This window comes from Temnothorax nylanderi, unplaced genomic scaffold (assembly GCF_030848795.1).
Source record: "Temnothorax nylanderi isolate EJ_2023f unplaced genomic scaffold, tnyl_v1.0 TNYL_tig0045_pilon, whole genome shotgun sequence".
In the NCBI taxonomy this organism is placed as follows: domain Eukaryota; kingdom Metazoa; phylum Arthropoda; class Insecta; order Hymenoptera; family Formicidae; genus Temnothorax; species Temnothorax nylanderi.
This window is the reverse complement of record NW_027249107.1, coordinates 142293-158074: the sequence shown is the minus strand read 5'-3', so window position 1 is coordinate 158074 and position 15782 is coordinate 142293. Positions and strand designations below refer to the sequence as shown.

The 15782-nt window shown below is 36.8% G+C and overlaps 1 protein-coding gene across 8 annotated transcripts in view; it reads right to left on the bottom strand.

Moving 5' to 3' along the window:
* Nucleotides 1-15782, bottom strand: part of LOC139771853 (dual specificity calcium/calmodulin-dependent 3',5'-cyclic nucleotide phosphodiesterase 1-like) — a 95749-nt gene that overhangs the window by 79464 nt on the left and 503 nt on the right. The window contains exons 1-2 of one of the 8 annotated variants that reach the window (XM_071704978.1): nt 7181-7554; nt 4955-5323 (exon numbers count right to left, since the gene is read on the bottom strand). In XM_071704978.1, coding sequence (XP_071561079.1) covers nt 4955-4979 — 25 coding nt within the window. In that variant the 5' untranslated portion in view covers nt 4980-5323; nt 7181-7554. Of the gene's footprint in view, nt 1-4954; nt 7555-14373; nt 14817-15782 lie in introns of those variants that run through there. The other 7 variants (XM_071704976.1, XM_071704977.1, XM_071704979.1 and 4 more) reach the window with 7 other exon arrangements.

The window sequence follows — 15782 nt, the reverse complement described above, 5'->3', positions numbered from 1 at the left end:
AGAGAGAGAGAGAGAGAGAGAGAGAGACGGGGGGGGAGGGAGGGAAGAAATTATGCCTTCGAGGGTTTTTTGAAAGGTCAAGGATACAAACTAATATTATTTGTGACATAAAATAATCTGTAACGTTTGTTTTGCTAACGATAAAAATAACAGCAATTACGGATATATACATTTTTGGTAAAATTTCCAAATGTGCCAACGTGATGCAGCAATTTACGAAACGGCGACGCGTTACAAATCGTTCGATACGGATACCGCATGTATGTAGGTGGAACAATAAGACGATCCGTATCCGTGATTTTGTGTGGGCGCGCTAAAGGACGGACAATGTAAAGATCTTTCGATTTAAGTCTTAGTACGTATGCACTCACGAGACTTTTTGCGAATGCAGTGTTTAAGAATGGGGAACCGGTTCATTAACAACATAATACAACCATTTAAACCCTGCATAGTTAATGTAATAACAACGATAACAGAAAGTTGACCTAACTTGTAGCTCAATAAAAACTAAATAAAAAAAGATTTTTAAAATATGTTTCAAATGCGTATCAATTTTTCTTTAATTAAAATTTTATTTTATATGGACTTTTTATATGATCCCTTATATGCAAAAACAGAAAAGCCAAATTATTTTAACGTTACTAAATTATAGTAAGGAAAATAGAAGAGGAAAAGAAACAGTGACCTTATAAAATTGCTGAGAATCTCTCTATTAAGAATTTTTAAAAATATTATTCGTAAAGAAAGATTATTTTAAAATAAATATTACAACAAATAATGTTCTATACAAGCTCTAATTTTTACAACAATTTCTATATATCTTACTTTAATTTAATTCTTCATAGCAATTATCTATTCTCAATCATATTTTATGTTCCGGCGCGTTTCTCTTTCTTTATTTTCCTTTATTTTCTCTTCCCTCTTTTTTTTTGTTAATGGTTGGTCTCTTGGTAATGGTATAAAAGATGTAGAATATACGTATTAGTTAAACGGAATGAATCAAGTGTCACTCCAAGAATCCGATTATTCTGATCTCACCAAAATGCGTTTAGGTCGAATTCAATTTTATCACGCAAATTCTTTAGCAATTTATCACACGGTCGGAACCATGGAGCGACGGTTGTGTAAGAACTTTATTAAAATATTTTTCCTATTGTCGTGTGAATCGTTTGCAAATCTTTCTAAAGGCGTAAATACTAATATAAAAGAATGCTACCCGTATAGACCGAGAATGGCCTATACCCTATACTCTATAGAAGCTTTTTTAACAAGGGAATCACTAACGTTAAGCGCGTTAAACGCGTTAAGCATATTAAGCGCGTAAAATGTGAAAAGGCAGATAAGAAGCAAAGATTGGAATCATCAGGAAAACGAAAAGCCTTTCACAAGCAAACTCGGACAACAAGAGGAAAATTTAATAACAGCCTACACTATATACGTATTACGTATTCTATATTATACTCTAATGGTACCACGACGTTATTCACACATCTTACAACTAATTAATATTTAAAAACCGCAGTTTTTTCACTCTTATCGGCAGAAATGATAAAAATATAATGAGACTTGAGCCGGTATTCATAATCTTAGATCTTATATATGTATAAGATCGTCTTAAGTTCATCTTTAGATATACTCCGTAGCCAATGAGACGAGTCGTGCAGCATCTAAAGATAAACTTAAGATGCTCTTATTCTTAAATATAAGATCTGACTATGAATACCGGCCTTGGTGAGACAAAATGTTAGTGTGTAGTCCCAACAGTGGATAAATTACCGACGTAAGCTGTACGTGGAGAGATATCAGATTTTGTCGCAAAGAAAACCTCAAAGGAATGCTGGCGCCCACTAGGTGACCACTATGGATAACCTCAACAATATTATTGATTTTTGGCAGATATAATTTAAAACACGATGTGCGATTCAAACGAGATGTTGGCAATAAAAAGAAAAATTATATTTCTTTTATACCTCTTTTAGAATTTTGATGATACCTCGTACGTAATAAAGTTAAAAAACAAGAAAATAAAATTATATTATTAAAATTACATTATATAATTCTATAGGATTTATTTTATTGTATATATGTACATATGTGTGTGTGTGTGTGTGTGTGTGTGTGTGTGTGTGTGTGTGTGTGTGTGTGTGTGTGTGTGTGTGTGTGTGTGTGTGTGTGTGTGTGTACATACACACACACATCGCATGACTATAATTTTATTTAAAGTTATAACAACGAGGAAAGTCGTGAGATCTAATAATAATTAAGTGTAATTAACGATCGGAATGTTTGTAAGTGTTATTATTTTGTAATTTGCTTCTGGTTTCTAAATATTTCAAAAAATATACACATAGATTATACTTGAAAATATTTAATTAAATGTCAATTATATTTTTTATATAAGGATCTATTCAAAAATTCTACACTAAAAACTTTCACGTATATATTAATGGCCGCGAAGTAACTAAATGTCATATTGAAATATTCATTAACGTATTATAATTACTGTAGTAAAATGTATATGGATATTACGCATTTGCGGGATATGCTGATTGCCATTTATATGATGATTGCATTAGTGCATGATTACAAGCGTTTGAATAATTCATAATCGCATTTGATGGTAATATATGAGCTCTCTCAGCATTATGCAGAATAAGCCAATTATAAGATAAAAGTCATCAATAATTAGTAAAATTTTAAGTTTTGCTACTCGCAAAAATAAATACGTGAATAGCAAATACGTGCTTCTCGAACATAATTGTCATCATCTGATATAATTTAATTTTTCGGTATATTTCGATTTACCGGAAGTAATGTTAGTTAACTTACTATATACTTGATTATTCTCAGAATTTTATTATAAAAAGATATCTTTTTAATGTAACTCGTTGATATCTTAATGTAACTCGACACATCGCGATATTTTATATTGATTCGCTTTCCCGGAAATACATTTATACGACATCTCATTATTTATAGACGATATTATAGAAATCCGATATCTATATCAAAAGCTTAGCGTATATTCAGTCGAATATACTCTTAATAATTCATTTATTCGCATGTTTCTAAAGCCAGTAAAGTCGTGTGATAGTTGGACTCACGTTAATTTGATTCGGTTAAAACTCAGTGACACAAACAAGTTGCCTGGGAAGTTAATGCGTGGTATACGCCAAGTTGACTGCGGTTAATTGGAACAATCTCAATAACTCAGCGTAACGTATTAACAGCGATCCTTTGCTTTCCCGCGATTATCAAAGCCCGACTGCAGTTTACTTGTTCCCGTGAAATTATACAAAAATCACAAATACCATCCTAGCGCGTATGATGTTTATTTATTGCTCCGATACGACTTGTGGAGCTGAAAACATCGTTCGTTACCAGATAATCAGATTCTCCTACTTGTAACCTTTTTCGTACGTGAAAAATTACGCTGTAACTCACAACAGTCTGAACTCGTGCGGGAAACATTCTTGAATAATATATTGTATATACACATATTGATATAAATATATTTAGATTAAAAAGATATATGGAGATAAATAAAAATTATCCGAGTTCTCCAATGAAGGTCTGAAAAAAAGTCCTTAACCTTTTGATACTATTCAATGCTATTTTTCCTTGTTATTGGCAATTTTATTTTATTTTTCTTTGCAAACAATTACCTTGAACGATAATTAAAAATTTTAGAATAAATATTACGAACCAATAGTAATGCAAGCGAAAAAATCTAGGCGGATATGATGAGCTTGGTATAGGTAAAGATACACGGATTTAAAAAGTAGCTCTAGTTGAAAAAGCGGCTGCTTCACCTGACCGAACAAACAGATAGGACGCAAAATAATCGATATACTTTCATAAATGAAACATATACCTAATACGTCCGATGCTCATGCTAATGCTCATGCTTCTGATAAAAATTGTTATCGTTTCCTTGTTGATATATTACTCTTGTTATAGAAAATATTACTCATTATTGGAATCGCGCAAAAGTTTTTTTCAATTCTTTTCGGAAGCTCAATCTTTATAGTAGTACTGATTAAAGTTTCACTATTTTACGTAAGCGAGATAATTCCGAAAACAAGTCTCGTTGGCGGTTTTCATGGCGATAGTTACAATATGTTAGTTCATCATTGGTACGAGTCGATTGAACGACTCCACGACAAGTGCCGACCATCCAATAACTTTCTCACGATTATGAGCTGCGCTTTTGTTTGCAAATCCGACCTCATTTAAAAGCCTAAAATTTCTTAACCGCAAGGGAGATTAACGATTGACATGTTATGCGTGTTTGAGTGTTTAGAAAATCGATTTCTCTCATTACTTAAAAACCAATATCGTATAAAATGTGTAAAAGTATTGAATTTTCCATGTGTATAGAGTGACGATATGATTTTTTTGTTTAAATGTTACGCTACCTGAAAGTCACTTGGCAAACTTTGAAATACTATCTACATATTTATGTATAATAGAATATTCGAAGGAATCTCTGTCTTTAATTTGATAATGACAAATTTTTAGATCGCTTTTCAATTTGTTAAGGAGATGTTGGAAACATCTATCTAAAATTGAGATTAAGAATTAGATACCGAAATACTATAGACTAGTGTAGACAATATTGCTAATAAAAAATGAAATGTCTCTTTTCTCTCTTTTATTAAGCCATCACGTAGGTGAAACATGATGACAAAGAGAATCCATCGAAACGGAACATTTTCTTCGGGGAAGGAACATTTATCTTGCGTTTAAATCTCAGAGAATGGAGAGTACGGAGAGGAAGGAAAGGGTGGAGGGGGGGGGAGAGGGAGGGATGGAGGGGAGAAAGAGATAGAAAAGGGGGAAAAGGAGAGGAAAAGAAAGACTTGTTTTTATTAGGACGAGATACGTGATGGCTTGAGATAGGTCATCGATAGTATTCGGAAATAAGAACAGCATCCAAAAATAGCTCCCTTACCTCGTACATGCCTGTCCTTGTCCATTTCCTTCGTAAGAAGAGAGGTAAGCGCACCACTGTCTTTCTGAATCACTGCATCACGAAACTTTCCAACTTTGACCAATCTTGAGCCGCAGCGCGTGTATCGATTTTAACAACTTTTCGAAAAGTATGCGCATCTGTCGCAAACGAACTAATCACCGATGCCAGATTTGCTCAAAGGAATCCAATACGTAATAATGTAATAAAAATATTTCGTTCCAAACTGATCAACCGTTCTTTCTCGGGTTATTCAAATCCGAAATTAATGGAACCATTGGCGACAAAAGGAAAATTTCGGATTGATGTATGCGTGCGCTTTCGATTTGCGCGTATACGCGCGTCTATCTCCTGTTGGATAGATCATGCAATGTGTATCACGAAGAAAGAGGTCGAGGAAACGTGATAAGTCGAGGAAAACTGAAGAGTCCATCGCGTCACATGGTGTGAGTCTAATGTGTACCGTGATCACACGTTACACGAACAAATTTGACATTTATACGCAATGATGTATGCATTTTCATATAGATATGCATTTCATTCTTTATGCATAATATAGTTATCTCTTTCTCGATCGCATACCTAAATTCGAAATAAAATTTTTAATATTTGTCTTGACTTTCGGATGGTATAAAATCAAGTCAAATATTAATCAAATGCTGAAAAATAATATTGTATAAGCGCGTTCTACGCACTCTCTTCCAATTTAATAGTTTATTCTTTAATAGAGTTATTCGATCGAAAAATTGATTATATTTAGAATAGAATAAATAAATTTAAGAAAACAAATGAAATAATGTTTTACAATATTTTAGATAATTTTCGAGAGCACAACTTGACATCAATTGCTCAATTAAATTAAGTGACAAAAATCATCGTATGACCGTGGAAGATGTATTCGCAGATAGATGTTGGAAATTTATATCACATGTTGAAAAGAAAAAATATATATACATATTGTTAATGTGAAAAAAGTCGATGCCGTTCAACCGGCACCTCTCAGCGCCTATTGTAGCAGTTGGAAAAACAGTTGTGGATTATTAACGCAAAGATAGGTAGTGCCGTAAAAGGGATCAAATTGGAATCTGCCCAAAGTCGTCTTCATATGACGAGAGAGAGAGAGAGAGAGAGAGAGAGAGAGAGAGAGAGAGAGAGAGAGAGAGAGAGAGTGAGTGAGTGAGTGAAGGATACTTGGAATTGGAAACGTATGCTCGACGCTTTCAGAAAAGTTGCTAGGAAAGTCACGCAACATTCTCTCTCTCTCTCTCTCTCTCTCTAAATTTTTTTAGTTTTAAATTATCTGCTCTTAAATAATATACTCTTTTACTTATAAATAAATTTCTGTGGGTTTTAATAAAAATCAATAAAAAATCACATTAATACGAAATAAATAATAACAACATTATCTCAATCTTAGTCCTCTCTTATACTTTTGTTAGATATACATATATATGTATACATCGGTAGCCACGTTAACGTTTAAAACGCACAATTCTGGAAATGCTTTAAAGACGAGAATTGCAAAAGAAAGTCGTGAAAGATGCGAAATGTACATTTCCTATAGACTCGTACGGAAATATTGCGTAATATATAGACATTTTTATATGTCTAATCAGTTTTATAAATTTTTATAAATTAGTTAAAACTATCAACAACTCTCAAAATTTAAAAAATGTGGAAAGAAGAAAGATAATGACGCGCACATCGATCAAATGTATGTAGTTATAAACGATTCGTCAGAAATATAGTAATACTGTTTCGCCAAGATATGATGTGCCCGTTTGAAATTCTTTTGTGTATCATGACTTTTTTATTTTGTATATATAAAGAGGATATCTTATATCCCAGTGTTATCCCAGCGAGAAAGAAAAACGTGACCAATATCGAAGAGCAAATCGTAGCAGGTACGAGAAAGTGACGAGGAGATTAAACCGACGATTCACGAGGATTAAATCGATTAAATCGATTCACACGTATAACATGAGACTCATTGTCAAATGAAAAACCATTCGTAACTGATGTTTAAATTCTTTAGCTTTTAGGTACTATATAGAGTGATTTCGAATCGGGGGCAGTAGAGACAATAACAGAAAAAAAGAACAAAAAGAAAGATTATTAGAAAAATAGTAACAACAGCCACTGGTTCTTTTTTCTTTCTTCTTTCCCCTTTTTTTTCACTGACAAAACGAAGAGCTTACGAGTACATACACACCGTGGACGACGAAGGATGGTGGATGAAGAGGAGTAGTGGGGAGAGAAGAAGCGTAAGAAACACGAGTACACTCCGCACGCGGCTACACACAATAGAAAGCAATAGAGGCAGCGAGAGCGGCGCGAGGGACCGAGGGACCGAGGGACCGAGGGTAAAACAAGGGATGACAAAGAGTTAAGGCATTGAACGCGTGCGAACGAGATAACGTTCGTTCGCTCCGAACTCGGAGCTGTAGGCTGTAGGTAACGCGCGTGGTGAAGTGTGCTGAGGAGGATATATACGGCAAGACTACCACCCGACTACAACGAGGCGTCGTGGGGTAGATAAGGTAGATGCACCTCGACGGAATGTCGTTGGACTACTGACGATCCCGAGAGAACGAACCGCCGGCTGAGCGAGCGGGACGCGGTAACGCGCCGCGCCGCGTCGCCAACGCCGACGCCGACGTCGACGCCGATGCCGACGACGACGACGACGACGACGACGACGACGAATCCCGCGAAAATCTGATATGCGTGCGCACGCGGTGACGAATCTCTCCGTTCCTCTAAAGATCCATCGGTCCACGACTGGTCCATTCGGCTATGTGGAGATGTTTGAAAAAAAGGAAAAAGGATAGGTATTTCTAGAAAAAGTCAATTGTATGAGCAGCGATGGATTTTCCTTTTTGCAACTACGCCGAGAGAGAGAGAGAGAGAGAGAGAGAGAGAGAGAGAGCACGAGAGGAATATGAAAGTTAAATAAAGAGAACGAAAACTTGTAATGATATGAAAGCTGTACTAATGGAGGAATTCAAGTGGAGGGGAATTCAAACTATTGGATAAATAAAGTAATAATTTGCTAACAATAAAAATTATATTTACAATCACTGAGAATTATCCCCATTAACCCTGCGCATACACCGTGGGCCTTTTAAAGCAGTCGATTTTTCATTTATAATTCCTACGAGAATGGCTTCAGCGCTCTAAAAAAAAAAATATATATTATATATATGCAACAGTTCCAGCCTATGTAAGTATAGAAATCAGGCTTTTTGAAGCCTTGAAGATGATACGTGCATTTTTATAGATTTTTTGTAACACAAAAACGCTTTCAAAAACCTTTTGGACTTAAAAATCCCAGGGTGTCCGGATGCTCCAAAAACACGGTGTCCGCGCAGAGTTAATAATTATTAAAAAGTCATTAAAATATAAATGTGTTTGCTTCTACATATTCATATGTATTATCAAAAGACCGTTAAATTGATCTCAATACCTCTTGTTATTTTCGCGCTGCTATCTCGCTTTTTATCGCATAGGAAATTGTACGTAGCTAATTTAAATATTATAAAAGTCGAAATTTCCTCACATAATGCAACAAGATAGATGAAAAAAGAAAAGAGTATGGAGATTGATAATATGTGGAATGGAACCCAGCGTCGCCACATACATATACGAGTACATTTATATAATAAAGGCGAAAGGAATGGTGATGTATGATATAAAAATAACAAATGATATAATCAACTATCCAAGACCACCGAGCTGCAAGTATTTTAGGTCAAGAAGAAAGCACAAAGAAAAACCTTTCGGGTCAAAATAATATTGAAAGAAAATTACGTAAACTTTTAAAGAAAGGGATGATTAACATAACGAGTTCAAAGTTTCCGATATTTCTCGTACTCCCCTTTCATTTTGCAACGTTTCCATTACCTCGAATCCATACAAAGAGCTTTCCCAAAAGGGAATCTATTCAATCGCAATCCAGTAATTTTATTCGCCAAACTTTGCAATTTTTAATCGCTCGTAACCTGAAAAATATGGCCATTTCGTCATTTTGATAAAAAGGAAAAAGAAAAGAAATGTCAGGTTCAAATTGATCACGAAAATTTATATCGTTAAAATTGAGATATCGTGTGCAATATCGTATAATAAATAAACTATCGTAGCTAACGAGAACGCTTTTACGAATGAGCTGCTTCACGTATCTCAATCGCACAATCGATACAATCGCATTTCAACATAATTTAATTTTGCACGAGCGTTTATTTGTCGTTCAGCGCACGGATTTCAGAGTCATGATAGGATTCTCTCTCTCTCTCCCTCCCTCCCTCCCTCCCTCTCTCCCCTCTTTCTCCCTCACAACGAGCGAACCGAAGACTTGGAGCGTTAAAAGCAGCATGATAGGAAGAAATACAGAGAGGGTGACAGCCACGGACCCTAGATATTAATACGTGTACGGTGTCGGTTCACTTTGTCGAGCAACGACGTGTAAGATCGACTCTGCCGGAGAGATACGCTCTCGGCGCCGCGTACCGCTGATACTTTGTCCTCGTTGCAAGGTGAAATGCTAACTAAAGGGGATGTTTTAATGGCAAAGATAATAATATGCCTGCTCGCGATGGCTATTCCTAGACTGACAGAGATATTCGCATGTCAGCAATACACGCCATTCGCTATCTATACGATAGTCGATTCAAAGAAGGCATTGCAATCGTAACTTTGCCAATTAACTCCAGAATACTGCGAGAAAAATATTACGCTTACGACATAAGCGTATATAACATTAAGGTATATTCAACTAGAAACGTCTGTTATAAAAAGTTTTAATTGGCTGTTGTGTCGAACGATTATTCGCTATCCATTCAAAATTTCAATAGCACTAAATTTAAATTAATATGAAAAGATACGTACCTACTACAAGAAACTTTATTCTTGAAAGGCTCCTTTCATTTAGTGATATATTTTAAAACATATGTGTGCGTTACGTTATATGTTAAGTATTACGTTTAACATTCGACGGTTATAAAGAAAGTGGAATTCGTTGAATTTCCACTTATTGTTAGAAATCTTTAAATTCTCACGATTAAAATATTATGGTACGCTGCGCGATATAATAATTGGACAACGCGACGTGTTCCAATCGTGATGGATGAATCCATCCATATAAGTAAAGGAAACGAAAGATTGTTTCGTTCGCGTGTTTGTTTTATGTAATAAAATAATATTCCATCCATCTTGGAGCGCGTGATATCGACACTGACGTAGCGTACCGTCTATATTATATGTGCAAGATCGATATTTGAGCAATTTCTCGGTAATACTTAAATATAAACGAACGTTCGTTGCTTTTGTTGCCACAAAATTCAGCAAACTACCGTATACGCCCCATAAATATGGCTCTGAAAAAGGCTCTGATCGATTGCGTCCCTAAATATAAAAACTGCATGTATATACGCGTGTATAAAAAGTCCGCGCGAGCGAAGTAGCTGGAAGCTATCTATTGCACGCAACATATAGTTCATATACTTTTTCACGCGGTGTAACGTATACTTTTTTAACGATGAAACCTATATGTACATGTATAGGTGTGTGTGTTCAGAACTGTAAGAACTGCAAACCTTTAGAGATCAAGTTGTAATAAAAATTATAGATAATTCACAATCACAGACTCAAGGAATAAATGCTAAATTGCGCGTCGAAGAAATTTACAAATTTCGGATATCCCGACCGAATTTATGTCCAAAAGTCCAAAAGACAACGTTTCTATACATACCGCGATGACGTCAGAAACGAACACCTGTCCAAGCACACGTATCACGTTGCATACCCTAATTATTTGATCCACGCGGCATTTTCGGTTCATTGAATTTCAAAGGATTTCTTTTCTTTAGTCTCGTTGATCCTCGCGTGCGGATGATCAAAATAAAGGACTGAACATGTCAACACGTTTATTTTTCGTTAGAGACAATGAAAACATTTCACGATCGAAATGTACTGTTTTCCTGGCTACCGCTAGCTACTCGCTAGCTACTCACGACGTGTACAATTAATAACCCGTGCACAAGGGTCAAGCGGCGCGCTTTTAACGAGTTTTCTACGACGATATACATATATTGTACATATACGACGCTCCCGCTCACCAAAATACGGAACGGAGAATTTACGGAACTCGGAGAGAAGCATGGCAAGCACTTTGCGTCGGAATAATAAACTCGTATATCACTGCGGGAGATTACCATTTTTCAACGGGCAATTTGTACTGGGATCCCGATGTGCGAAACAATATATTATATATGTATATATAATTGTTACAAGATGGAAAATGACAAACCGACGAGATATTTTGGGCGTCTCATTCTATAAATGATTTGTCAAATCTCTGACAAAAGAGATTGTTCAACAATTGCGATAAATAATTCTCGCCAAAAAAGATATGAATATAAAGCTGCTTTTTATACTCAATCGGCCGAGTGTACCGACGATTATGTATTACTCAATATTACGGAACTAATGTAATTATTGTAATTTCTTGCAATCATCCCTCAACATTCATCGATTACAAGTTGATGAATTAAAAAGCGAAAGATAAATTTAGAACCATCACCAGCGATGAAAGATTAGACAAAACCAATTCGGACAAATAAATCATCCCGATGTAGTTTGCGAAATTTGTTTAGGGAAATCCCAAGTGCTTTTGGAAAGTAGGATAGAAGCGAGCAGGATAGCAGAATTAGTGAAACTGCACACCGACGACAGCTTGATGTCAAACTCCAAAAGTTGTCTTCTTCCTCGCAATTGACGGATATTTCAGTTTTCGAACAGGAAAGGTGACAAATAACACGTGGATGATTTGAGATCGCACGTCATTTGCTACAGCAGAGAGAGAGAGAGAGAGAGAGAGAGAGAGAGAGAGAGAGAGAGAGAGAGAGAGCACAAAGCGAACGTCATAAGAATTGTTCATTATTCTCCCTTATATTGAGAATTCCTGCAAACCGATTAACAAATACCTCTCAACGTCTGGTTCTCTTTCGCAATCCGTCGCTTTCTCATCCTTTCGAGCACCCTCACATGAAAAGCATCTCCTCCTCCCTCTCCCTCTCTCTCTCTCTCTCTCTCTCTCTCTCTCTCTCTCTCTCTCTCTCTCTCTCTCTCTCTCTCTCTCTTTCTCTCTTATTTCGGATTCTCCGCCTCCGTTCGGCATTTTGTGCCGAGATATTAGAGTCTAAAGCGAGGGCCTCGAGAGATCCGATCGAAGAACGCCTCCATTGGTATTCCTAATGGCGAGAAAGGATGTCGGGTTAACATCGTTTAAAAGCACAGGCCGTCGCCCATTAATGCGCCCGATAGTTGTCCAGAAAATCTCATCAACGGTTCTATTTTCGATCTCATAAACGACGATATCGAACAGCGTTCTGTAACGAATCGTCCTGTTGTTCAGCATAAAACAAATTTCGTATCAACGGGCAAATATAATATACAACACAGCGTGTGCGAGCATAAATTCTGCACTAAAACATGCAGAAATTTATTCCACATTGGTAAAGATTTTTTTGTTTTTGTCTCTATTAAGTATATGCTATCTATATCGTATCAATCTATATTAAATAATATGGATATTTCGTGCAGAAATATTACAATTAACGTTACAAACGAATAAATTGCTGTTGAAGAATTTTGTACATCGAGTCTATAACTGATTGACATTAGTGATAATAGATAATACAATTCTCATTTAATCTCCATTGAATTATAAGTAATATTAATTGGTTTATTTATAATATTAATTGCAAGTAAAATTAAATTTTGACCGATTATTATTTTTATTTATGCACAGTTTTCGTTCGTGTGCGCAGTGAGATTTATTTCTTCCAAGTTGAACAAGTTTAATCATTTTTGTGGCTATGAAAAAGATATTACTATTAATTATTAATATTTTTAAATATACATATAAACATATATTAATGTATTTATATTCAATTGTCTGTTGGAAATTTTAAATGCGCCGTCTTTAGTCCGGCTTTATTTAAGAAAAACATTGGATCGATTGCAGTAACGCAAGATAACATGATACTTGAAACAAACGTATAATATATGACCTATGTCATACGTAATATAAACATACGTGGACAAATATGTAGATTTGTTATCATTTGGGATCGTAGCGACTTGTCCACTATAGGCACTAACGAATTACGTTTTTGCTAGCGGTGTTCTGACGTTAATCGAATCGCGCGAGCTAATCTCGCTGGGGAGTAAACCGATGAGCGGAATCGACCAAGGTAACCATAGTGAACGGTCAGCGGAAGTTAGTTACAAGGTAAACCTTGCCGCAACACTTAATTGCCGTCATAACTCGAGACAACTTAACTATCGCCGCGGGGATGCGATCGCGTTAATCCAGGATGAAATCCACCCAGACGAAGACAAATCTCATTTCCAGATCTTATTTCAACGGACAATTTTTCCAAAAGAAACAATTTATGGTCTTGTATTTGCTCCGAGATATACTATATCTATATATATATATATTTTTTTAAATAGATTCTTCTACATTTTTAAAATTTGGTTTTAATATTTGTTTGATAATAATTATATAAAAGGGGTAACGCGCGATGGAGGATAACGTAATAGATAGATTAGTTGTAATAAATTAGTTAGAGTTTCTCACATAAATGGAAAGAGAGTGAATTTGGGGATAGAAAGCTGACAGTACAAGGGGGTGATTGTATTCCATTTATTGTACCGTATAATAAAAATAACAACCTTTCTACGCGCGCGCACGGAAAACCGTTTCGATATTATATTCCTTTACGCAAATAGCAAATAAATATCTTACCTACTTGATTTCACGTTATAATATAATTTATTAGAGTTGGAGCGTGACGTTGACGGTGCTAGAAATCAATGTTTCCATACAACGCGATAAAATTGTTAAAAAATAATCATTAAATAGCATGATAACAATAAACTTTTTCAGTAAAACTGAAAAACTGTTAAAATAAAATAATGAATATTAGCTTTAGCTTCCATCATAAATCCATCATTTCTTTCAATTCCAAAACTAAGCTCATTAACGTCACACGCTTTAATCGGCTTTAGTTATATCCCATCGAAAAATGTAATGCATGGCAAGTCGTAAATGTAAGCAGTAAATGTAAAAGATTTTTGTCGGAAAATCTGGCTGTTTTTCCTTTCTCTCGGAAAGGAAAGGCTCAATATATATACAAGTGGAATATAAAATATAATCCGCACTCAAACTCAAGTATCCGTGGAAGAGAGAAACGAGAGCGTATCATCACGCTCAAAGTTTCAAACATCGCGATCGAGATATCGCGATCGTTGTCGCGCCACGGAGACGCGAAAGCAATGTAAAAATAATTTGCGAAATAAACAAACAAAGCAGGAGAAACGAAAAGGCGTTTACTCACCAGTCGCACCAGCCGCACCAGTCGCACCGGCACTACCGCCTGGCCAGATCCGCCAACTGTTCCATCGGCGCCAACTCCTAGGCGATTTCTGGCTCTGGCACCGATTCAGCTCCTCCATAATACAGCGGATAACACTCCGGATAACACTCGCACTCGATTAAGTGCAACGCGAAAGTCCGAGCGTCACGAATGTCAAAGAGAAGTCGCGAAGACGTTACTTGTGTTTTTTTTCTTTTTCTTTTTTTATAAGACTCGTTTCACTTGCCTTTTACGTTACGTTACGTTTACTTGCCGAGTTACGATCGTCGATCGCAATTCGCTGCGCAAAGGCATATTTTACGTTTTGAGCGTTCCGCGTTCAATTAATTACGAATCTCCCCGTAGTCACGAATCACGAATCTCACGTCACACGGTCGCGCCGGTCGCGGCCTTTTATTTCTAATCTAACGAGATTAATGTATAACCTTAATGTAAGTAGGCGGTAGTGGCGCGGGTCAGTGGCGGTCCACGGCTAGTCCACGGTATACAGCCCAGCTGAGCCCAGCTGAGCCCAGCTGACCCCAGCGTATCGATTATCGATGTATCGTCGGAATCGTCGAGACGTAGCGTAGATATGGAAATGTGTATACGTAAATGTGTATATGTAAACACACGGTTCACGGACCACGGTATCGTAAATCGTAAAGGAAACTAGTTGTCAACTAAATAACTGATTCGTGTCTCTGCTCTCTGCGCGTTGTACACGCATACCTACATTACCTACTCTGCGGCCTGCGCTGCGCGCGCGATATATCATATTAATTAATATAATAATATAACGTATAACCGATAACGTACGATTACTCCGTGTTCAACGTTCAACGATATATATAAGTCGATAAAACGATAAAACGATGAAACGATTCGATATATTCGATCGATAGTCTTTTATTTATTACATGCGCGAGGAGCTTAAACGAAGCGTGTTTATTTGCTCTCTGTAATAGCGATCAGAATGCTCCATTTGCAACACATATTCTAATTACCGTGGACGTGGACGATCGCTCGACGCTGCCATCCTCCCCCCCCCCCCCCCCCCCCCCCCCCCCCCGCCGCGTAATCTCTAACGATTATTATTAACTTTATTATTAGCGCATCGTGCGACGTTGTTCAATTTGCGACAAGTAACGTACGAACGCGACAAATTCGCGACTCCAACTCTCCGAAGCGTATCAGCGTATGGAGCGAGACTAGCGGGAGCGCGCAAAGCGAAACTAAGATGGCGGACTCTCTCTCTCGCTCGCTCGCTCGCTCTGGCTCGCTCTATCTCGCGCGCGCGGCGACCGGCGACTTGCGCGTCGTACTTAAATTCACGACGCGGTCGAACCAAAATCGAACCATATGCTGCATCAAAAATCAAATATCAAAGC